This window comes from Falco naumanni, chromosome 18 (genome assembly GCF_017639655.2).
Source record: "Falco naumanni isolate bFalNau1 chromosome 18, bFalNau1.pat, whole genome shotgun sequence".
Taxonomy (NCBI): Eukaryota; Metazoa; Chordata; class Aves; order Falconiformes; family Falconidae; genus Falco; species Falco naumanni.
Genome location: NC_054071.1, coordinates 621,127 through 644,731, shown reverse-complemented (window position 1 = coordinate 644,731; position 23,605 = coordinate 621,127). Strand labels below are relative to the sequence as shown.

Sequence of the window (23,605 nt, the reverse complement as noted above, 5' to 3'; positions counted from 1 at the left end):
GAAGGGCACTGCTGGCTGCAGCGGCAGAGGGGATGGTGACACATGTGCAGACAGGGCAAGGCAGGTACAGAACAGCCCTTTAATGCAGGTTTGGGAGCCAAGAGGGGCCAGCCTGCCCGCAGGAGTGGGGACAGGCACTGAGGCCGTGTCCACCCAAGACCCCCTGGGTCCCCCCAGCTCTTGGCTCCAGAACAAACATGACGATACTGAGGAAGGAGCAGGTGGGTGGGTGGTCAATGCATCACCTCCTTGCTCAGCTCCCTTGCTGGGCCATGGTGCAGCCCAGGCTGTGGCAGTGGTAACCTCCTGGTGCCTCCCCGGCCCCCTGGCCATGCTGCAGCCCCCCGAGGTCAGCAGCAGTCAGCTTGGGCTGGAGCAGAGAAGAAATCCTCAGGCAGCTCTCCCAGGAGCCCATCCAGGTCATCTGCACAAGCACAAGGAAGATGAAATTCATGAGTTTTACACGTGCATAGTGGAGGAATCAAGCCCACGTACTAGGGACACAGTGGGACAAGACGCCCCTTTGGCACTGCCCGGGGGGGGGGACTGCCCAGCCCCAGGATGGGTTCTCCACATGACATCAAGCTTTCCCTCCCCATGTGGCACGGGCCCAGCTCACCCATGTCGCAGGCATCAGCTCCCACCAGGTCTTCTCGCCCAGGCCCGGGGCTCTGCAGGTGCAGGGAGAAGCCCCCAGGAGACTGCTCTGTGCTGTGGCTCCCTGTCCCCGATTGTCCCCCATCCCCAGGGCCAGGGACACCCTGGGGGGGGCTGTGCGTGGTGGTCCAGGAGTAGCCCAGCCTTAGCAGGGACCTGCAAAACCCAGCAAAGATGAACTGTTGGGGCACAGAAGGATTTATCTGTCCCTCCCAAGCCGCCCCCCACCTCCCCAATTACTCTTGAGGGTCCCTGCAGCCCGTACCCCCTGGTAATACCCCTGGGGGTCCCGGCATCCCCATCCCTCCAGGACCAGCAGCACCATGCCCTCCCTCACCTCCCGTTGCGAGAAGCTGCCCTCGGGCTCCGGTGGGAAGATCTTGAGCAGGTTATTGGAGGTGACGTTGAGGTAGTGGTTGCGGTGGGACGGGGAGAAGACACCCACCTGTTGAGGACAAAGTGGTGGGTCAGACCCAGAGCTCCAGTTTCTGCTGGTGCCACTGGCCACAGCCTGGGGGGGAGCTGGAGCAGCCCCCTGTCCTGTTCCTCTGGGATGCGAGCTGGGCGGCTGGACACAGTGACCATGGGTTAGTGGCACCCGCAGCAGGAACGGCCCCAAAGGCCTCACTGCTGCTGGAGATCTGCCTCCCATCCCCTACCTGCTTCAGGAGCAGCACTGAGCCGGGCCTGAGCTCACTCTGTCTCTCTTCCAGCAGCAGACGATGCACTGTGCCCTGCATCTCTCCTGCAGATGAGGAGGGGACCCATTAGCCATGGGGAGCGATGGCCAGGACCCCCAACACAGGCACAAGCGTGGCTGCACTCACCAGTCGGGTCCCTGAACACGGCACCAGCATCGATGTTGGTCCTGGTCAGTGTCTTGATCATTACCGCCATGCTGGGGACCTTGTTCTTTGGGAGCTGCTTTAGGGCTGCCTGCCCACAGAGACCCTCATCACACCAATGTCCCCAAGGGCAGCCCCACAGGGGCACAGGATGTCTCCAGTCAGCCCACCTCAGCCCCCTCCCCACATTGATGCCTGGCCCTGGAAACAGCTCCAGGGAGCAAGGGGAGACATGGGAAGCCGAGTCCCCAGAGCCGGTGCCCTCACCAACCTTCCGCAGCACCATGACCACACTGTAGGTCCTGAGGAAGCAGCCAGGGTCCCTCTCATCCAGACCCAGCTCTGTCTTCATGGCAAGCCAGGGGCCTTTCCCGAAATCCTCTTCCGTGGGTGGTGAGGCGCTGGGCAGTCCCTGGACAGGACAACCATGGTCACCACCCTAGCACATCTCATGGCCCCGTTGCAGCAAGAGGGGAGCCCCAGGGACCCCCTCCCCTTCCAACATCATCCTCTAAAATCCATGGCCTGGGGACCGCCCGCAGCAGCGGCACCGGTATTCACATCCGGATCTGTGCTGGAGTAGGGGGGTTACCTCCATCCGTGGTTTCATCACGGCCCCATGAGCTGGAGTTTGGGGAGCAGAAACAAGGATGTTCTCCAGTAGCTTCCCAGCATGCTGATGGGAGAAATAGAGATGTCCAGGGGTTTGTGTCTCCTCACCAGCTCAGCCCATCCCATCCCATCCCCTGCACCCACCTGCTGGGGCAGGATCCCAGCTGGCCCTGGGAACCGGCGAGTCTTCCCCTGCAGTGGGAGTCGGGGGGCAGCCCCAGGTGCTTTGCTGGCCGCTGTCACCAGCTGCACAAGGTGGTTGGTGACCACCGGTGTCTGCAAGCTGGCCGGGGCTGGCCCGAGCAGCTGCCTCGGCGGGGGCTCCACACTGCTTACCAAGGCCGGCGGGTTCGTGGGGGGCCTGGGGGGCAGCCAGGACGGGGGGCAGCCCTGCCGGGGTGCCTGTGCAGTGGGGGGCCGGGACACCCATGGCCCCACAGAGGAGCTGCTCGCTGTGGGCTGGCATAGGGGCACTTGGAAAGGCCTCAGGGCTGGACCCCTGGGTGCGGGGATGAAGCCCCAGGAGCCACCTGGGCTTCCCAGGGGGGTGGGCGGCTGGGGGGGGCAGGCACTGGCTGCGCTGGGCCGCAGCACCAGCTTGGGAGCAGGAGCTGCCTGTGGGGTGGGCAGGGGGTCCTGCCTGTCCTCTGCCCTGCCGGAGCCGGGTGGCACCAGCTCGTCTCCCACCCGCAGCTTCTTGGGGGCCACCCGCTCCTGGGGGCTCCCCTGCCCTGTGCGCACCCACGGGGGCTTCTCCCACTGCCCGGTCCCCGCCAGCAGCTCGGGGCCCTCCAGCTCCATGCAGGCTGCCAGGAACAGGTCGTTGTCGAGCTCATCCTGGGGGGCTGCTCCCCGGGCCGGGGGTCCCCCGCAGCCCGTGGGCTGCTCCCCCTGCCTGGCCAGGGGCCGCAGGCCAGGGGCTTTACCGGGACGGCGACCAGGCTGGGGTCCCAGCGGGCGGAGGGGCTGCGCGCAGGGAGGCGGCGGGCCATGGCCGGGGGACAGGCGCCCGGGGACCACGAACTGGTTCTCCGCATCCTCCACGGCGGAGAGGAAATCCTGCGGAAAGAGGTGCGGGGAGCCGGGCAGCGCCGCGCCGGGGGGGCCGGCCAGAACCGACCCCACGGCCCCCGGGGGAGCTACCGCCGCCGAACGGGCACCAGCGCCCGCTGCCAGCTCCGCGGGGAGGCGCCGGGCCCGGTGCTGCCCCCGCGTCTGCGCCGGTGCCCGGCGGGGGCCATCCCGGCCCGTCCCTCACCTCATCCGCCAAGTCCCCGTCGGCCCCGAACAGCTTCTGGAGGCGGCCGGCCTGTGGGAAGGGGGTGCAGCCGGGGTGGGGGCCGTTGCGGGGCGCCCCCCCCGTGCGAGCCCCCAGGACCGCCCCAGGACCGCCCCGTCCCACAGGCGGCCCATGGGGCTCCCGCCCCCTCCCCACAGGCCGGCCCACCCCGCGCAGCCGGAGCGGACCCCGGGGGCCCCACGGCGGCGGCCTTCCCCACCCGCCTAGGCTCCCCCCCGGGAGCCGGGCTCACCCCAAACCTCCGCATGGGGACCCCGGGCCCGCCTGCCCCCACTCCCGTTACCATGGCAGCGGCGCAGGCCCCACAGCCGGAAGTGGGCTCGGCCGGGCCGCGAACCCACGGCTGCGGGGAGGGCGGGCGGGAACGGCCCCTTTAAGGGCCTCGCGCCGCCCGTCGGCGGGCAGCAACGGCGGCCGCGCCCCTTAAAGGGGAGGTGGCAGCGCCCCCCGCCGGCCCGCCCGCCCCGAGGGTCCCGCCCCGCGGGTCCCCCCCGCCCCGCACTCACACCACCCACCCACCCCGGGCACCCACGCGTGTGAGTGTCCGCGCTGGTCCCCGGCGGTGACTCACGGCGGCCCCGGCCCGACATGACTCACCCCCGCGCGCCCACGCGTGGGCCTCACGCGCAGAGCGGCCGCGGGGGACCTGTCCCGTCCCCTCCTCAGCGCTGTCTCACACACGCGCGTGCAATTGCACAAGCAGGGGCTACCAGCCGGTGGGGCAGGAACGCGCGTGTGCATGCGTGTGAGGGCACGCCAGCCCCTCGTGCGTGCACACGCGTGTGCAGCGGCACACAGGCTGCCGTGGAGCAAGCACACATGTACCAGTGCACACCCACTTGCCATAGGCACGCTCACACGTGTGCACTGCCCCGCCAGCTTGTTGCACACGGATATTCACAGATGTGCATCCATACACTTGTGTACAAGCAATTATACGCCAACTTCTTGTGCATGCGCGCAGATGTGTGCTGATGCACACCAACCCACAGCACTCACACGTGTGTGCCATCACACACCAGCCTATGGTGCACACACGCACACACTCATGTGGGTCATGGTACTGTAGTGCATGGTGCATGCTCACACGTGTGTCTTTGTGCACCAACGCCCCCCCCCAGGATGTCCCATTGCACACTAGCACATGGCGCACACTCACACACGTGCCCACATCAGCCTGTCACACATGCGGGCAGTAGACCATGCTGCATGCTCACAGGTGCAGTTGCACACCAGGACGCATTGCACACTTACACACACTGTTGCGCACTAGCAAGCAGTGCATGCTCACACGTGCCGTTACACACCAGCATGCGCTGCACACTAGGACATGATGCACACTCACATGTACCGTTGCACACCCACATGCAGTGCACACTCAACACGTGCCATTGCACACCAGCACGTGATGCACGCGGTGCATGCTCACATGTGCCGTTGCACACGCACATGATGCACGCTCACACACGCCTTTGCACACCAGCACGCGGTGCACGCTCAGACGCGCCGTTGCACACCAGCGCCGCCCCCCCCCACGCGTGTCATTACACGCCCGCCCCACGCGGCCCCTTTAAGGTGCCCCCCCAACCCCGCCGCGCCCCGCCCCCGGGGGAGAGGGAGGGAGCGAAGCTATTTTTAGCGCAGGGTTCCGTCACGTGACGGCGAGTGACGTCACCGAATGTTGTTGTCGGGGCGGGCGGGGCCCCGCTGCAAAGATGGAGGGGCGGCGGGGCGCGCGCGGGGCGGCGCGGCCGGGCACCGCGCAGGTACCGGGGCCGTGCAATGGCGGGGGGGCCGTGCAATGGGAGGGGGGGCGTGCAATGGCGGGGGGGCACCGGGCGATGCGGGTGGGGGGAGCGGCGGCGGCGCGGTGCAGCGGGGGGGGGGGCGGTCGGTGCAGCAGGGTGGTGGCGGGGGGTGCCGTGCATGGGGGGGGGGCTGCAGCCTGGGGAGGGGCGGGGGGGCGCCGTGCAGTGGGGCTTGCGCGGTGCGATGCTGGGGGAGGGGCCCGTGCAGCGCGGGGGGGCGCGCCGGGGGGGCCCGTGCGCCAGCGCGGCGGGGGCCCCGCAGCGCGGGCCGGTTGCAGCGGGGGGGACCGTTGCACCGCGGCGGGCTCGGCTCTGCCCGTAACGCTCCGCCCGCCGGGGCCGCCGCGCCGCTGGGCAGATGGATGTGGCCCCCCCGCGTGGCCCTGCCGACCCCTGCCTCGGGGGTGCCCCAAGGGGCTGCAGCGCCGGGGGAGGGGGGCGCTGGGCCAGCCCCGCTGTGAGCACACGCATCGCCCCCCCTGGGGTGGGCCTGACCACCCGTGTCCCTGTGGGGTGGCACCGCAGGGGGGTCCTGGGGGCAGCACTTGCCCGCTGCCCCCCGCCCCCCCCCCCCCCCCGGGTTCCACGTCTGTGCCCTCCCCCCTTTCTCTGCAGAGCCTTGTGTAACGCTGTCAGCCCCCCCGGCCTCCTCTGCGCCCCCACCCCGGGTCCCCACTGTGGGTGCCCCGCAGACCCCTGGGTCCCCCTTCTCCCGGGGGTAGCGGCGGGGAGCAGGGCCGCATCCTGCCGGCGGCTGCTGGTGGGCTGGGGGTGAAGCAGACGGTGGTGCCGGATCTGGCCCTCGGCTCAGGGAAGCTCGTGGTTCTGAGCAGCCCGGGCCCCTCCGGGTGGTGCTGTGGGGGGTTCTCGCTGGGGGGGCCGGGGCAGGATGGGGGACAGGGGTGCTGACGCGGCTGCTTGGTCCTGCAGGGCTCCTGGGCGGTGCGGGCACAGCCCCAGTGCCTCGGCCGGCGCTGACGGCATCTCCGGACACCTGCCTCTCTGCACCCCCCCCTGCACCGCTGTCACCCGTCAGCCACCATGGACCCCCAGAGCGACACAGGTGAGACTGGGGGACACCGGGCTGGGGGGCTGCACCCCACCAGGCACCCTGCCCTGTCCTGGGCATCGCATCCCACCCCAGGTGCAGCCGCGTCCCACCTGTACGGGGGTCGGGGCCCTGCCATGGCTCTGGACCCCCTGCTCCGCTGCCCAGCACCCGTTGGGTGTCGGAGGGATGGGGACCTGCGTGTCACCACGGCACCTGCCACGGTGCCGCGGCTCCTGAGCACCCACGTGGGTGTCACAGTGAGACGGGTGTGTGCGGAGCGGCGATGGCACCGTGCCGGGACCCCTGAGCTGTCCCCAGCCACCCTGGACTCCCGGCATCCCGGGGGGGACACTGGGGCAGGGGTCACACCCCACTGTGCCAGGTGCCCCAAGGTGCCATGCGGGGGTGACGGGTGATGCAAGGGCTGCGCCTGCGTCGGCTGCCGCTGGCTCCTCGTCACAGCTGCCCGGTAATGAGCCCGCTGGGAATTCCGGCAGCATCTGGGCATGGGGACCCCTGGCTGCCCGCGGGGTGCGCCGGGGGGGGCAGCTGAGGCAGGGGGTGTGGGCAGAGCTCCCCATCCTGTGGGACAGAGCTGGGTGCTCGCTGGTGGTTCAGGTGGGGGGGGTACGTGTCCCCTCTGTCCCCAGCCCCCCGTGCCGCTCGCCCCCCGTGCTGCCCGCCGGTATTTTTGGAGCGGCCGTGGGGCTGGAGCGGTGCCCGGCCGTGCCTGGCACGGGGCTGGCACGCGGCGCGGTGGCACGGGGACACGGCCCGGCTGCCTCTGCCCATCCCCGCCGTGATTTCCTCGGGGTCCCCTCCCGGCTGTGGCTCTGGGGCTGAGCCTGGGGGGCTTCGGGGGCCCCTGGGAGACGCTTCCATGGGACGAGGCCCTTGGGCTGCTGGGATGAGCTGGCCAGGTCACAGCTGGGCATCCCCGGGGCTGCATCTGTCACAGGGACGTGGCAGGGGGCACCCCAATGCCCAGGGGTCCCCAGTCACCCTTAGGGTGCTCTGTGCCTTCCCACCCCGCTCGCTGCTGGCCCCCCTTCCCCCGCTCACCCCAAAACTGGGATGCACTGGGGGGTCCTGCAGGAGCCCAGCATCCTCCGGCATCGCGCGGGTGGTGGTACCATCCCTGGGGGTGCAGGCACCCACCTCCCCTCCATCCCCCCTCGGGTGCCTGGGGGTGTCCTCCCCCATCCCACAGATGTGCCACCACCTCTGGCTGGGGCTGCCCTGCCGGGGGCTGCCTGTGTTGGGGGTCCAGCAGCCAGGAGGGCTCGTTCCCGTGGCCTCCTGCCCGCTGGCGGCACCAGAAATAGCTGGGCTGACGTCAAGCCCCAAAGCACCCCGGGGGGGGGCAGGGGGCTGGCAGGGGGACAGCCCATAAATATCTTGGCTATTAAAAGTCTCGGCTTGGGATTAAGATGCTGGTAAATAAACATGGCTGCTGCCAGTGGGGGGTTACGCGTGGCCAGAGGGGTGGGGGGGGTCCCCCCATCCCCCAGAGCTGGGGGGTCCCCCACTTCAGCCCATCATCACCCCCAGCCCTGCTGAGCTGCTTCAGGTCACTGATCCGGCAGAAAATGTGCTGAGTCGGCACCTGTGCTGGGGACCCTGTCCCCATGGAGGGCTCCCGCCGGGGGGTCCCGGGGGTGTGTGGGGGCTGCTGGCCTTCACTTTCCCGGAGTGGGGGCTAATCCCCCTCCACGTAACCTGGATTTTATTCCCAGCGGCGCTGATGCGGATTAACGTCCCCTGCAATTAGGGGCTCACCAGGGACAGGCTGGGGGTGCCTTGGGGGGGGGTCGCGGGGATGCCGGCCCAGCTGCAGGCCCCCCGGTCCCTCCGTGCAGGAGCAGCCCCTCCCCCTCAGCCCCCAGGGCAGTTTGGGGGTGCAGCTGGGTGGGTGGCCTTTGCGTGTCCCTGGAGGGGGCTGTGTCACGGGACACACACACACGCGCGTGCACACACACACACGCGTGCACAGACACACACACACGTGTCACGCTCTGTCCCACGGGAGCCGGCGTGGCTCCCCCCCGGCGTGGCTCCCCCCCGGCGTGGCTCCCCCCCGGCGTGGCTCCCCCCCGGCGTGGCTCCCCCCCGGCGTGGCTCCCCCCGGCACGCTGCCCTATTTATAGCGGCTCCTCCCGTGCATGGCTATTTCCAGATGTCAGAGAAAAAAGTCTGGCGGGGGGGGGGGGGCGCCCTACCCTACCCTACCCGGGCTGGGGGGGCCACATCCGCTTCCCTTGCCCCTAATTCCAGGGATGCTTGGTGACCCCTGGCCCACGGCTCCCCCCGCCACGGGGGGGGTGACACACACACGTGCCCCAGGGCCCCCTGCGATGCTGCAGCCCGTTTACAGCAGCAGTGGCTGTCTCTCCGCAGAGGGGGGGTCCAGCCGTGAGCCCTCGCTGGAGCTCCTGTCCCGTGCCCAGCTCCATGCTGCGCTCCCTGCCCCAGGTGAGTGCTGGGGGGGGGTCCTGGACCACCACCCCCCTCCTAAACCTGGCAGCATCCCGCCACCACCAGTCGTGTTCCCCCAGGTGTCCCGGAGCGCTGGGAGGTTTTGGCTGTGTGTGTCCCCACCGGTGCTCTCCCTTGCCGGGGGGCTGGGGCATATCAGGGGGGATGCACTGGGGATGTGCCCCCCCCCCCCGGCATCATGCTGGTGACACCCGTAGTGCTCTAGGCTGGATGCGGCCCTGAGAGCCCCCAGCAGTGTGTCCCCCCCCATGGGTTTTGGGGTGTGCCATCCCTGGGGGGGCACCCTGGTCCCCAGCCCCATGGCGGTGGGGCACCCGCTGGGGATTTTAGCTCCTGCTGTGCCGGGGGGGTTGCAGTGTCTCCCCACCAGGGCAGGGGCTCCCCGCTGGCTCTGGGGTGGTTTTGGGGGGTGGGTGCTGCTGTGGTGGCACAGGGGGGACGACGAGTGCAGAAAGGCGGCTGGGGTCTGGCACGGAGGGGTCGAGTGTGGCGTGGTGCGGGGGGGTGCATGCCCTGGCACAAGTGTGCAAGAGGGGGAGCCGCTTTCCTCACACGAAGGGGTGCAAAGGGGCCAGCCCTCCTTGCACTGACGTGCACAGGGTTGGCTGTCCTTGCACGGGTGTGCAAGGGGAGCGCTGGGCTCCGTGTGTGGGTGTGCAAGGGGAGCGCTGGGCTCCTTGCACGGGTGTGCAAGGGGAGCGCTGGGCTCCTTGCACGGGTGTGCAAGGGGAGCGCTGGGCTCCTTGCACGGGTGTGCAAGGGAAGCGCTGGGCTCCTTGCACGGGTGTGCAAGGGGAGTGCTGGGCTCCTTGCACGGGTGTGCGAGGGGGGGATCTGCTCTCCTCGGGGAAGTGTGCGAAGGGGCCAGTCCTCCTTGCACCAGCGTGTGCGGGGTTGGCTGTCTTTGCACGGGTGTGCAATGGGGAGAGCTGATCTCCGTGCACAAGCGTGTGTAAAGGGCTGGGTGTAAGGGGGGGGTCCCAGCCGTGGCGGTGCTGCCCACCCTGGCCTGCCCCGTGCTGGGGACGGGCGCAGAGGGAGCCCCTGTGCCGCCCCGGGGGCCCTTTGCTTTGGTGGGTCCGTGGGCACCCAGGGGTTAAGCAGCCCCATTTCTCCCGGGGGGGTGGCGGGGGGCCGCAGGCTGGTGGCCCCCCCGGCAGGGTGGTGGCCCTGGCCCCTTGCCAGCCCAAAGCCACTTCTGAGCCCCTAAGTGCAGGTTTGGCCAGGGCTGGGCCGGCTCCTGCCCTGGCCCCTCCCGGGGCTATTTTTAGCCCCTCCCGGGTGCTGCTCGCCGCTCCCCCCCACATTGCCCCCCCACCCCCCACCCCGGATGGTTTTGTTACCCCGCAAACTGGGGGGGGCTGTAAGTCCTGGGGGGCTGCAGGAGCACCCCAGTGTGCTTCCCCCCCCCCCCTCCAGGAGAACTACCCCTGCCCGGGGGGGTGGATTGGGATGATGAGGGGGGCTGCTTGGCACTGGGGGCACTGGTACATACTGGGGAGATTGGTGCTGCCTGGCTTAGGGGGCTGGGTTGTACTGGGGGGAGCTGATTGGCACTGGGGAGCACTGCGTGGTACTGGGAAGGGGTGAGTGGGGTTTTTTAGGGGGCTGGGGGCGGGGACAGGACCGGGGGGGGGGGATGGCAGAGCGGGGGGTGCTGGACCCCCGTGGCTTGGTGACGTCTGCGGGTCCGTGCCGGGCACACGTCAGTGCCCGATGTGCAGCTACGAGTGGTGCGGTGCAGGGGGGGGGAGGGGGTGGGCGCATTAGCTTGCAGCGCGTGCCCCCCGCCCCCGCTTTCCTATTTGCGTGGAGATGGGCCCCCCCAGCTGCCGTACCCCCCTCCCGGGGGGGCAGGGCCCCCGCACGCCTGGGTTCCCTCCCCCTGCCCTTTGCTGGGGGGGGGGGAGCTGTGTCCGTCCCCTCCCTCCCTGTTTTCTTTGGAGGCTTGGGGGTTTGTGCCCATCCCTGAGTCAGGGCTTTAGGGGGGGATGTTGGGGGGCGTGTGTGTCGGTGTGCCCCCACCCCAGCAGCCCTCTGGGCTAGTTGTTGCATGTTACAGATGCTCAGTTTGGGGGGGGGGGGGGGGCGGGGCTGTGCTTCAACTGGGGGAGGGAAACTGAGGCACAGGGCTGATCCGGTGTGCCCGGAGCTAGTGGGAGCCCCCAGGGTCCTCATAGGAGGGGCTCATCCCTGACACACACCCAGCAGCTCGCCCCCCCCCCCCCCCCCCCCCAGCAGCCCCCTGGCTCTGGGATTGCTCAGCCTGCCCCCTGAGCATGCCCCAGCTCCCCCTCTGCGCCTGGGACACCCCCAAACTGCCCCCTACGTGTGCCCCAGCTGTCCCCCTGCCCGGTCCCAGCTCCCTCCCATCCCTGGGACCCCCCTGAGCACCCCTAAGGCTGGCTGGTGCCCGCAGGGGTGGAGGGGCCAGCGGAGGCGTGCGGGGAGTGCCGGGGGCCAGGGCTGGACGCGGCGGCGCGGGAGCGGCAGCTGCAGCGGGAGCTGCTGGCCCTCAAGCAGCAGCAGCAGCTCCAGAAGCAGCTGCTCTTCGCCGAGTTCCAGAAGCAGCATGAGCATCTCACCCGCCAGCACGAGGTCCAGCTCCAGAAGCACCTCAAGGTGGGCTGCGGGCAGTGGAGCCACTGGGGGTGGGGGGGTGTCGCTGGTGGAGGGGGATGGAGCTGTGGGGTGTCGCCTGTCTGGGGTGATGGAGCCATTGGGTGGAGACTGGGGGTGGTGGAGTTGTTGGGGGTGATGGAGCTGTGGGGCATCGCATGTCTGGGATGATGGAGATGGGGGACATTGCCTGTCGGGTGATGGAGCTGCTGGATAGAGATTGAGGGTGATGGAGCTGCTGGATAGAGATTGGGGGTGATGGAGCTGTTGGGGGCGTTGCCTGTCTGGGGTGATGGAGCCGGGGGGGGCATCACCAGTCTGGGGTGATGGAGCTGCTGGGGGCATCACCAGTCTGGGGTGATGGAGCTGTTGGGGGTGATGGAGCTGTGGGGCATCGCATGTCTGGGATGATGGAGATGGGGGACATTGCGTGTCGGGTGATGGAGCTGCTGGATGGAGATTGAGGGTGATGGAGCTGCTGGATAGAGATTGAGGGTGATGGAGCTGCTGGATAGAGATTGGGGGTGATGGAGCTGTTGGGGGCGTTGCCTGTCTGGGGTGATGGAGCCGGGGGGGGGCATCACCAGTCTGGGGTGATGGAGCTGCTGGGGGCATCACCAGTCTGGGGTGATGGAGCTGTTGGGGGTGATGGAGATGTGGGGCATCGCATGTCTGGGATGATGGAGATGGGGGACATTGCCTGTCGGGTGATGGAGCTGTTGGATAGAGATTGGGGGTGATGGAGCTGTTGGGGGCGTTGCCTGTCTGGGGTGATGGAGCCGGGGGGGCATCACCAGTCTGGGGTGATGGAGCTGCTGGGGGCATCACCAGTCTGGGGTGATGGAGCTGTTGGGGGTGATGGAGATGCCAGTCTGAGGTAATAGAGCCTTAGGAGGGAAATGGGGGGGATGTGATGGAGCGTGGGGCATCACCTGTCTTGGGGTGATGGAACCATAAGAGACAGTGTAAGGGTGTTGGAGCTGGAGGGCATCACCTCTGCACAGTGATGGGGAGGGATTAGGGGTGATGGAGCCTGTTGAGTGGGGGAGGAGATTGGGGGCATCACTGACCGGGAGTGACCGTGGGGCATCACTGGTCAGGGGCGATGGAGCCACTGGGGGCGATGGAGCTGTGGGGCACCATGGATGGTCCTTGGGCTGCCAGAGCTGTGTCGGGGGAGGGCAGGGTGGCGCAGCCCCCTCAGGGCCTGCTCCGTGGCGGGGGTGGGAGGTGGGGGGTGTCCGTCCCCAAGCCCCCCCGGCTCTGTCCCGCAGCAGCAGCAGGAAGTGCTGGCTGCCCGCCGGCAGCAGGAGCTGGAGCAGCAGCGGCAGCGGGAGCGGCAGGAGGCCCTGGAGCAGCAGCAGCGCCTGGAGCAGCTGCACGCCCTGCGCACCAAGGACAAGAGCCGTGAGAGTGAGTGGGGGGCACGTGCGGGGCTGGGGCCGGGGGGTGGGAGGCAATAGGCTCCTGGGGAGGGGGTGCGGGTGCTGTGCCCCTGCTGCCGCCCCCACCGTGTCCCCCCCCAGGCGCCATCGCCAGCACGGAGGTGAAGCTGAAGCTGCAGGAGTTCCTGCTCAGCAAGACGAAGGAGCCGGGCACCGGCCCCCCCAACCATTCCCTCCCCCAGCACCCCAAATGTTGGTAGGTCCCCCCCAAACCTAGACAGCCTCCCCCTCAAACCGGGCCGGGGGGGGACCCAGGCGTCCTAGCGGGGTCTTCTCTGCCGCCTTCGCCCCCCCCAGGGCTCACCACACCTCGTTGGACCAGAGTTCCCCCCCCCAGAGCGGCAGCCCGGGGACCCCCCCCCTCCTACAAACTGCCCCTCCTCGGCACCTACGAAGGCCGGGATGACTTCCCGCTCCGCAAAACCGGTGGGTGCGGGAGCGCCCGCGGGAGGGGGGCTGCCGGGGGGCTGCCAGAGCCGTGCCGGGGCTAATGCTGCTTCCCGGGTTCCCCCCCCTCCGCCCCCGCCCCCCCCCCCGCAGCCTCCGAACCCAACCTGAAAGTGCGCTCGCGGTTAAAACAGAAGGTGGCGGAGCGGCGGAGCAGCCCGCTGCTGCGGAGGAAGGACGGCACCGTCATCAGCACCTTCAAGAAACGAGCCATCGAGATCACGGGTGAGCCGGGGGCGCCGCGGGCGGGCTGGGCTGCCACCTGCCTCAGTTTCCCCAAACCCCCGGGTGGTTCCTGTGCAGCGGTGGCAGCCTCCGGCCAGCACCCCGTGTCCACTCCCTGCTGGCTGCCGGGTGTGCGCTGCTGTGCACGTAGGTGCTTGTGCATCCACATGCTGGTATAACATGCTTGCGTGCATGCGTGTTTGTGCTGTGCATGCATACGTGTTTTTATTGTGTGCACATGTGCTTGTGCATATACATGCTTGCGCAGTGTGAGTGTGCATGTGTGTATGTGTGCTTGTACAACCTGTTTGTGTGCTTGTGCATGTATGTGTTTGTACTGTACACATTTATGTGCGTGCTTGTGCTACGTGTGCACATGTGGGGCGCTGCACATTTGTGCGGTGTGCACGTGTGTGCATATACAGGCTTGTAATGTGAGTGCACGCACATACTTGTACATATACATGCTTGCATAACACGTGCTTGTGTATGCTTGTGCTGCACTTGTGTGCTTGTGCACCGTGCATGCTTGTGCACCACATGTGCTTGTGCGTTTGCACACCCTTGCACGTGCATGCGCACACTCCGGTGCAGGCTGCCCTGTCCCTCCCGCGGCCGTGCACCTTGGCAGGGGAAACTGAGGCAGGGCTGGGGGTGGCGGCAGCAGCCCCCGTGACACCTGCTGGCCCTGCAGTGTCCTCGGTGTGCAGCAGCGCCCCGGGCTCTGGGCCCAGCTCCCCCAACAGCTCCCACAGCGCCATCGCTGAGAACGGCTTCACCGGCTCCGTCCCCAACATCCACGCTGAGGTAGGAGCTGCCGGGGGTGGTGCACGCGTGTGTGGGGCGTGTGCTGTCAGCGTGCTCAGGGCGCACATGTGTGTGCGGGTGTGTACTGTGAGCATGCTCAGCATGCGCGTGTGCTCAGGTGTGTGCTGTGAGCATGTCGGGTGCACACGTGTTGAGGTGTGTGCTGTGAGTGCTCAGGGTGCACGCGTGTGCTTCAGCCATGCGCTGTCGGTTTGCTCAGGTGTGTGCTGGGTCACGTGTCTGGGTGCACGTGTGTGCTCAGGTGCATGCACCCCGCGTGTGCTCCCAGGACTGCAGCTCATGCATGTCCCTGGTGTGTCTTGGCACACGCATGTGCATGTTCATAGTGTGTCAGTGCCGTGTCCCCCTGCCCCACAGCAGCTCCTGCCCCAGCACCGAGCCCTCACCCTGGACGGCACCAGCCAGCTCAGCCTCTACACGTCCCCGTCCCTGCCCAACATCTCCCTGGGGCTGCAGGCCACTGTCACCGTCACCAACTCCCACCTCAACGTGAGCGGGGCCAGCGCTTGGTGTGGGGACCCTGCGCCCTGGGGGGTGGCACAGGGACCTGGGGCCCCATGGGGGGATGTGGGGACACCACGGGGGGTGGCAAAGGGACCTGAGACCCTGTGGGGGGATGTGGGGACCCCATGTGGGGTGCCATGGGGACCTGAACCCCATAGGGGGGATGTGGGGACCCCGCGGGGGGTGTGGCATGGGGATCTGGGACCCTGTGGGGGGATGTGAGGACCCCATGCAGGATGGCACGGGGACCTGAACCCCATAGAGGTGATGTGGGGACCCCGCGGGGGGTGGCACAAGGACCTGACGTCCTGCAGGGCTGGCCTGGGGACCCAGCACCTCAGAGGCTTGGCGTGGGGACCCAGTGCCCCCCAGGGGACCCCATGCCCATGGGTTGACTGTTGGGCAGGAGAGGGGGGTTCCAAGCCAGGAGCCCTAGGTGCCCCCCCCCCATATGCCCCCTCATGTGTTTGTGCCTCAGTTTCCCCACGGGAGAGAAACCGCATCATGCAGGGGGAGGGCTGGCAGCACCCCAGGCTCCCCAGTTTGGGCTGCTCCCAGACTGGGGGGCGCAGGGCTGGGTGGGGGTGTCACCTCACGCTGGGTGGGTGCGCCTGGCCGCCGAGGGCTGGGGGGGCACAGCGCCGTCCTCCGTCCCCACAGGCGTCCCCCAAGCTGTCCCCGCAGCAGGTGGAGGCCGAGCGCCCGGCGGTGGCCACGCTGCGTCCCGGGGCCGCCCTCAGCGGGAAGTTCCTGAGCACTTCGTCCATCCCGGGCTGCCTGCTGGGGGTGGCCCTGGAGGGGGACCCCCCCGCCGGCCCCGCGTCCCTGCTGCAGCACGTCCTGCTGCTGGAGCAAGCGCGGCAGCAGAGCACCCTCATTGCCGGTGGGTCCCCTGCTCTGCCTCGGTGTCCCCTGCTTGCAGCACCCCCTGGCACCGCTGCCCCGGTGGGGGTCCCGGGGGTCCCGGGGTGCTGCGCTGACACCGGTTCCCGCAGTGCCACTGCACGGGCAGTCGCCGCTGGTGACGGGGGAGCGTGCGGGCAGCGTGCGCACGGTGAGCAAGCTGCCACGGCACCGGCCCCTCAGCCGCACGCAGTCGTCCCCCCTGCCCCAGAGCCCCCAGGCGCTGCCCCACGGCGCCCTGCCCCACGGCGCCCTACAGCACCACTTCCTCGACAAGCAGCAGGTCCAGCTGGGCAAGGTGGGGCTGGGGCTGCCGTGGGGCTGGGAGAGCGAGTGTGGGGCGGGCATGGGGCAGCTGTGGGGCTGGGAGAGGGGCTGGAGGGTGTGGGTTGGGCATTGGGCACCCGTGGGGCATATATGGGGAGGGTGTGGGGGGGATATGGGGTGGGGATGGGGTGGGGGGTGGATATAGAGTGGCTGTGGACCATGGGGTGGGGATGGGGTGGATACTGGGGGGGCCATGGGGGGGATGTGGGGTTTTGGGGTGGGTACAGGGTGGGGGGTGGATATAGAGTGGCTGTGGGGCATGGGGTCTATACGGGCGGATACTGTGGGGGGGGATGTGGGGTAGCTGTGGGTGTGGGGTGGGCATGTGGGGCTGGCTGCAGGGGTTTTGGTGGGTTTGGGGGTCAGTTTGGCCCCCCACACCTACTGCCCACCCCACCCCCCCAGCTGCTCCCCAAGCCGGGGGAGCTGGCGCGGCAGCCCCCCACCCACCCCGAGGAGACGGAGGAGGAGCTGACAGAGCAGCAGTCGCCCCCGCCGGGGGATGGGGTGTCCCCCGGTGCCCCCCTTGCCCTCATCTCCGCGGATGCCGGGGACCCCCCGGAGCGGCTGCAGGACCCCGAGGGCTGCGGGGTGCCCTGCGACGAGCCAGGTGACAGTGGGGACGAGGCTGAGGTCCCCGGGGTCCCCGATGTTGCTGAGCTGGGCGTCACCTACAAACAGGTGAGGCCTTGGGGGGCCCCATGGACCTGTGGGGGGGGGTCCCAGATATCACCAGTTCCCTGAATGGCTCCGCCCCAGACTCCTGCACAACCGTCCTTTGCACAACCATCCTGTGCACGAGTATCCCACTTCGCATGCACATCTTTTGCACAGGCACCTCTTGCACAAGCACGCTGTGCACGAGCGTCCCCTCTGCACGCGCATCCTTTGCCGGCGTGTCTGCATCCCTCGCCCTTGCACCCCATCTCCTGCTCCGTGGCCAGCTGTGCCCGCCCCCCCCCAGCTTTTTGGGGGCCTGCCCCCCCCCCTATGCTGCCGCAGTGATGACTCGGAGGGGCTGGTGACTCATCCCCATCCCCCCCCCCCCCTTCCCCGGCCTCCTGGCTCCACCACCCCCGCACCGCGGCCCCCCCGGCCCCCGCCGTGATTCATCCCTCCCCCCCTCTCCAACCTCGACTTCGGACGTGGCCACCCCCTCCCCAAGCGGGACGCGGCCGTGGCTCATGCAGGGCGATGGGCTGGGGTTGATGGCGGGGGGGGGGCTGGGACCCCCAGGTGTTCCCCGAGGCGCAGCTGCAGCTGTATCCTGCCCCCTCCTTGGGCATCCTGGCGCTGCCCCACCCAGCCCTCGCCCGCACCCAGTCGTCCCCCGCCAGTGCCGGCATCAAGCCCCCTGCGCCTGACGGGCCCCCAAAGCACCTCTTCACCACAGGTACAGGCTGGGGGGGGACACGGCACAGGGGGGTTGTCCTGGGGCGAGCGCGTTGCCCTATCGCTTGGTGGGCTTAGGGGTGCCTGTGTCCCCTGGGGTGCCCAGGGGTCCCCCTATTCCATGGGATCCCCGTCCCACGGGGTGCCCCATCCCTCTGTGTGCCCAGGGGTCCCCGTATCCCATGGGATTCCCCATCCCTTAGGGTGCCGTCGGGATCCCCCTTTCCCCTGGGGTTCCTAATCCCTTGGGGTGCCCAGGGGTCCCCCTATTCCATGGGATCCCCCTGTCCCCTGGGGTGCCCCATCCCTTGGTGTGCCCAGCGGTGCCCATGTCCCACAGGGTCCCCCTCTCCTGTGGGGTTCCCTGTGTCCCATGGGATCCGCGGTGCAGGGGGGGGTGGGGGTCCCGGGGGTCCGGTCCCAGGCATGCCGCTGTGGCTGCCCGGTGCAGGCGTGGTGTACGACACGTTCATGCTGAAGCACCAGTGCACCTGCGGGAACACCAACATCCACCCGGAGCACGCCGGCCGCATCCAGAGCATCTGGTCCCGCCTGCAGGAGACTGGCCTCCTTGGCAAGTGCGAGGTGAGGCACCCCACGTCCTGGGGGTCCCCTGCTTGGCTTGGGGGGCTCACCCCTCTGTCCCCTTCCCCAGCGTATCCGGGGCAGGAAGGCGACACTGGAGGAGATCCAGACGGTGCATTCGGAGCATCACACGCTGCTCTATGGCACCAGCCCCCTCAACCGTCAGAAGCTCGACAGCAAGAAGCTCCTCGGTAGGTGCTGGCTGGGGGTGGGGGGTGCCCACATGCCTGGGTCCCCTTCTGGAGCATGTGGGGGGGGACACTGTCCCCACCAGCCCCCACCCCGGCACGGCACGCTCTGCCTCATCAGGTCCCATCAGCCAGAAGATGTACACGGTGCTGCCGTGCGGGGGCATCGGGGTGAGTGTATGGTGGCGGGGGGGAGGGGTCCCTGGGCCACTGTGGCCCCGCTGATTGTGTGTGTGTGTGTCCCCGGCTGCAGGTGGACAGTGACACGGTGTGGAATGAGATGCACTCGTCCAGTGCTGTGCGCATGGCGGTGGGCTGCCTGGTGGAGCTGGCCTTCAAGGTGGCTGCCGGAGAGATCAAGGTGAGCGGGGCAGGCTGGCACAGGCCACCTGCCTGCCCGGGTGTGCACGCTGCCCCGGGTGTGCACTGCCGTGTGCACGCTGCCCTGGGTGTGCACGCTGCCCCGGGTGTGCACTGCCATGTGCACGCTGCCCTGGGTGTGCATGCTGCCCCAGGTGTGCACTGCCATGTGCACGCTGCCCCGGGTGTGCACTGCCATGTGCACGCTGCCCTGGGTGTGCACGCTGCCCCGGGTGTGCACTGCCATGTGCACGCTGCCCTGGGTGTGCATGCTGCCCCAGGTGTGCACTGCCATGTGCACGCTGCCCCGGGTGTGCACTGCCATGTGCACGCTGCCCCAGGTGTGCACGCTGCCCCGGGTGTGCACTGCCATGTGCACGCTGCCCTGGGTGTGCATGCTGCCCCGGGTGTGCACTGCCATGTGCACGCTGCCCTGGGTGTGCACGCTGCCCCGGGTGTGCACTGCCATGTGCACGCTGCCCTGGGTGTGCACGCTGCCCCGGGTGTGCACTGCCATGTGCACGCTGCCCTGGGTGTGCACGCTGCCCCAGGTGTGCACCACTGTGTGCACGCTGCCCTGGGTGTGCACGCTGCCCCAGGTGTGCACTGCCATGTGCACGCTGCCCTGGGTGTGCACTGCCATGTGCATGCTGCCCTGGGTGTGCACGCTGCCCTGGGTGTGCACTGCCATGTGCATGCTGCCCTGGGTGTGCACGCTGCCCTGGGTGTGCACTGCCATGTGCACGCTGCCCTGGGTGTGCACGCTGCCCCGGGTGTGCACTGCCATGTGCACGCTGCCCTGGGTGTGCACGCTGCCCCGGGTGTGCACTGCCATGTGCACGCTGCCCTGGGTGTGCACGCTGCCCCAGGTGTGCACCACTGTGTGCACGCTGCCCTGGGTGTGCACGCTGCCCCAGGTGTGCACTGCCATGTGCACGCTGCCCCGGGTGTGCACTGCCATGTGCACGCTGCCCTGGGTGTGCACGCTGCCCCAGGTGTGCACCACTGTGTGCACGCTGCCCCAGGTGTCTATACGCGCTTACCTGAGGGTGTGATGATCCTCGCACGCGCTTGTGTGTGTGTGCACTGTCCTCACGCGTGCTTACCAGGACGTGCGATGGCCCCTGTGCAAGCTTGGCTTGTGCACCGCTCTCGTGTGCACTTACCTGCGGGTGTGTTGGTGCTCAAGCACGTGTGCTTACCTGGGCGTGCATGGTGGTCCTTGTGCATTTTTGCACACGTGCAGTGTTCTCGTGCATGCTCACCTGGGGGTGCGGCGGGCTCTGTGCAAGTTTGCATGTGTGCGCCACTGTTGTGCACGCTTACCTGTCTGTGTGTGGTCCTCGAGCAAACTCACGTGGTGTGCACTGGCATGCACACTCGCAGGCGGTGTGCACTTGCACGCATGCTCCCCTGGGGGGGCACGACAGCCCTTGTGTGCTCGCATGTGTGCTCTGATGTGTGCCCGCTTGCAGAGGTGTACGTGATGGCACATGTGCACGCTTGCATGTGTTCGCACTGTGTTTGTGCATATTTCCATGTGTGCTGCTCCCCTGCACGCTCACCCCAGGCGTCCGTGTCCCCATGCCACACATGTCCCTCTGTGTCCCCACAGAATGGCTTTGCCGTCATCCGCCCCCCAGGACACCACGCAGAGGAGTCCACAGCCATGTGAGTGGGGGGCTGCGGGGGGGGCTGTGCTGGTGGGCCCCTGCCCACCATGGGGTGGTGAGGGAGGGTCAGTGGTGACCTGGGTGCCCCTGTGGCTGACCCTGTGCCCTGTCCCCAGGGGCTTCTGCTTCTTCAACTCGGTGGCCATCTCGGCCAAACTGCTCCAGCAGAAGCTCAGCGTGGGCAGGATCCTCATCGTGGACTGGGTAAGGCCCCCCAGGAGGGGGGTGGGGACCCCCCCTGGGTGATGGGGACCCCGTGGGATGGGTGGGGGGTCTGTGACGCCGCTGGTGCCCCGGCAGGACATCCACCATGGGAACGGCACCCAGCAAGCCTTCTACAGCGACCCCGACGTCCTCTACATCTCCCTGCACCGCTATGATGATGGCAACTTCTTCCCAGGCAGTGGGGCGCCCGAGGAGGTACCGGGGCAGGGGGGCAGGAGGGAGGGGGTCACCCTGCATCCTGTTCTGCCCTTCTCCCCTCCCCCCTCCGCTGGCTGCAGCGGTGGGGGTCACCCTTGGCTGTGCCCAGGTGGGCAGCGGGATGGGAGTGGGCTACAACATCAACATCGCCTGGACCGGTGGCGTCGACCCCCCCATTGGGGACGTGGAGTATCTCACTGCCTTCAGGTGGGCATCTTGCGGGGGGCGGTGGGGGTCTTGGGTCCGGGGAGGAGTTCCTGTGTCCTGGGAGGGGTCCCCACACCCCTGGGGAGGGTCCCCACGCTCTTGTGGGGATCCCTGTGTCCTGACCGTGTCCCTGTGCCTTAGGTGGGGGGGGTTGCACTCCTGGGGGTGTCCCTGTGTCCTGAGGGGGTGCCCATGCCCTTGGGGATCCCCATGTCCTGGGAGGGTCCCCATGCCCTTGGGTTGGGGGTCTCTGCACCCTTGGTGATGAAGTCCCTGTGTCCTGGGGGAGGGAGCTGTCCCCCGTGCCTCTAGGGGATCCTTTTGTCCTGGGGGGGGGGGTGTCCCTGCATCCTGGGGGGGTCCCTGTGGTCAGCCCTGACCCTCTGCCCCCCAGGACCGTGGTGATGCCCATCGCCAACGAGTTCTCCCCGGACATGGTGCTGGTCTCGGCTGGCTTCGACGCTGTCGAGGGTCACCTCTCCCCACTCGGTGGCTACTCCGTCACCGCCAAATGTGAGTGGGGCCTGGGGGTGTGCCCGGGGGGGGGGGGACACAGACCCTGGATGAGCCGTTGTCACCCCCCCACTTGGTGTCCCCCAGGTTTTGGCCACTTGACAAAGCAGCTGATGATGCTGGCGGGGGGCCGGGTTGTGCTGGCGCTGGAGGGGGGGCATGACCTGACAGCCATCTGTGACGCCTCGGAGGCCTGCGTCTCCGCTCTGCTCGGCCTGGAGGTACGGGGGTCACCTGTGGGGACCCCCCACCCGTGGGAATCCCCTCGGCCACCCCAGGGTGCAGGGCTGTGCTGAGGTGCACACCCTGCGTCGTGCCTCAGTTTCCCCTGGGTTGATGAGGGGGGGTTCCAATCCTGGCCCTGCTCTTGGTGGGGGGTTTTGGGGGGTGCTGGTGGCAGGTTTGGGGGTCTTGATGGTGCTGTGTGTGTGTGCCCCCACCAGCTGGAGCCCCTGGATCCATCCCTCCTACAGCAGAAGCCAAATGTGAATGCGGTGGCCACCCTGGAGAAGGTCATAGAGATCCAGAGTGAGAACCTGCAGCCGGGGAGGGGAGACACGGGCCCTGCTGGGGTGTCCCTGCGGCTGCCCCTGCCCCTGGGGACATGGGAGAGAGTCCCCAGGGCTGATTCTGTTGGGGGGGTGGGACACATAGAGGGGTCCACAGGGCTGTCCTCACCATCGAGGGACCCCAGCAGGTCTGTCCCTGCCCTGAGGGGGAGCTGGAGGAGTCTCCAGTGCTGTCACTGGGATCCTGGGGGGCTGCCCCCGCCTTAGGGGGGAACCGGAGGGGTCCCTGGGGCTGTCCCTGCCTTGGGGGGAGGGGTCCCTGGGGCTGCCCCCGCCTTGGGGGGGAACGGGAGGGGTCCCTGGGGCTGCCCCTGCATTGGGGGGAGGGGTCCCTGGGGCTGCCCCCGCCTTGGGGGGGAACGGGAGGGGTCCCTGGGGCTGCCCCTGCCTTGGGGGTCCCATGGGTCCCCCAGTTGTCCGTGTCATGGAGGTGCTCAGGGTTGTCCGCACCATGGGGGGTCCCGGGGCTGTCCTGGCTGTGGGTGACAGCAGGGGGTCCCGTGCAGTGCCCCCTGCCCAGGGGGTCCCACGGGTCCCCAGGCTGTCCCTGCCGTGGGGGTCCGGGGTGCCCAGCGCTGCGGCTGCCCGCAGGCAAGCACTGGGGCTCGGTGAAGCGCTTCGCGGCGGCGGTGGGCTGCTCGCTGCTGGAGGCGCAGAAGGGGGAGGCGGAGGAGGCTGAGACGGTGACAGCCATGGCCCTGCTCTCGGTGGGCGCCGAGCAGGGGGGTGCCAACCCCCAGCCCAGGTATGGCCCCAGGGTGGCCCTGGCTCTGCGTGCAGCCACACATGTCCTTGGAGGGGGGGGGAGGATGCGTGTCCCCTGGGCTGTGCACAGAGCCACGCGTGTCCTTAAGGGGATGATGCGTGTCCCCTGGGCTGTGTGTGCAGCCACGCGTGTCCCTGGTGGGAGGATGCGTGTCCCCTGGGCTGTGCGTGCAGCCACGCATGTCCCTGGTGGGAGGATGCGTGTCCCCTGGGCTGTGCGTGCAGCCACGCGTGTCCCTGGTGGGAGGATGCGTGTCCCCTGAGCTGTGCACGGAGCCACGCGTGTCCCTGGGGGGAGGATGCGTGTCCCCTGGGCTGTGTGTGCAGCCACGCGTGTCCCTGGTGGGAGGATGCGTGTCCCCTGGCCTGTGCACGGAGCCACGCGTGTCCCTGGTGGGAGGATGCGTGTCCCCTGGGCTGTGCACGGAGCCACGCGTGTCCTTAGGGGGGATACGTGTCCCCTGGGCCGTGTGTGCAGCCACACGTGTTGGGGGGGGGTTGATGGACACATGTCCCACCCCAAGGACAACTGGGAGTGGGGTTGGGGGGCTGGAGGCCACTGTGGCCACTGAGCTGCTGGTGTCGCTGCCTCAGTTTCCCCGCCGGGGGTCCGGCGCCCTCATGCCCCCCTCTGCCCCTGGCCAGGCCGGCGGAGGAGCCGATGGAGGCTGAGCCGGCGCTGTGACCTGCCATCCCCCAGCTGAGGGTTTTTTTCTGTTTCTGAAGAAGAAACACCAAGAAGAGAAGAGAAACACACACACAAAAATCACATTTAAAAGAAAAAAAAAAAAAAAACACATAAAGGGGGAAAAAAAAAAAAAAAGAAAAAAACCCAAACAACTGAAATGGAAGAAACCAGGAGG

General features: G+C 68.3%; 2 protein-coding genes across 2 annotated transcripts; one reads left to right on the top strand and one right to left on the bottom strand.

Annotated features, from left to right (window-relative positions):
* Window positions 1–65: 65 nt before the first annotated feature.
* Window positions 66–3,693, bottom strand: HROB (homologous recombination factor with OB-fold). Its single transcript, XM_040617457.1, is given in 11 exon segments — window positions 66–424; window positions 620–770; window positions 772–813; window positions 995–1,102; window positions 1,317–1,402; window positions 1,485–1,593; window positions 1,774–1,914; window positions 2,095–2,178; window positions 2,259–3,173; window positions 3,373–3,423; window positions 3,647–3,693. Coding segments are annotated over 11 exon segments (1,776 nt in total). The 5' UTR covers window positions 3,662–3,693; the 3' UTR covers window positions 66–350.
* On the top strand, window positions 1,444–23,545 carry HDAC5 (histone deacetylase 5). The gene is given in 28 exon segments (XM_040617456.1): window positions 1,444–1,528; window positions 6,153–6,285; window positions 8,671–8,745; window positions 11,189–11,391; window positions 12,663–12,801; window positions 12,915–13,029; window positions 13,131–13,188; window positions 13,190–13,259; window positions 13,374–13,505; window positions 14,200–14,312; window positions 14,691–14,822; window positions 15,498–15,720; window positions 15,833–16,038; window positions 16,473–16,748; window positions 17,304–17,460; window positions 17,911–18,044; window positions 18,115–18,235; window positions 18,354–18,403; window positions 18,486–18,593; window positions 20,208–20,263; window positions 20,382–20,469; window positions 20,566–20,685; window positions 20,798–20,895; window positions 21,290–21,408; window positions 21,496–21,629; window positions 21,852–21,936; window positions 22,569–22,722; window positions 23,388–23,545. Coding segments are annotated over 27 exon segments (3,228 nt in total). The 5' UTR covers window positions 1,444–1,528; window positions 6,153–6,263; the 3' UTR covers window positions 23,428–23,545.
* Window positions 23,546–23,605: the final 60 nt, after the last annotated feature.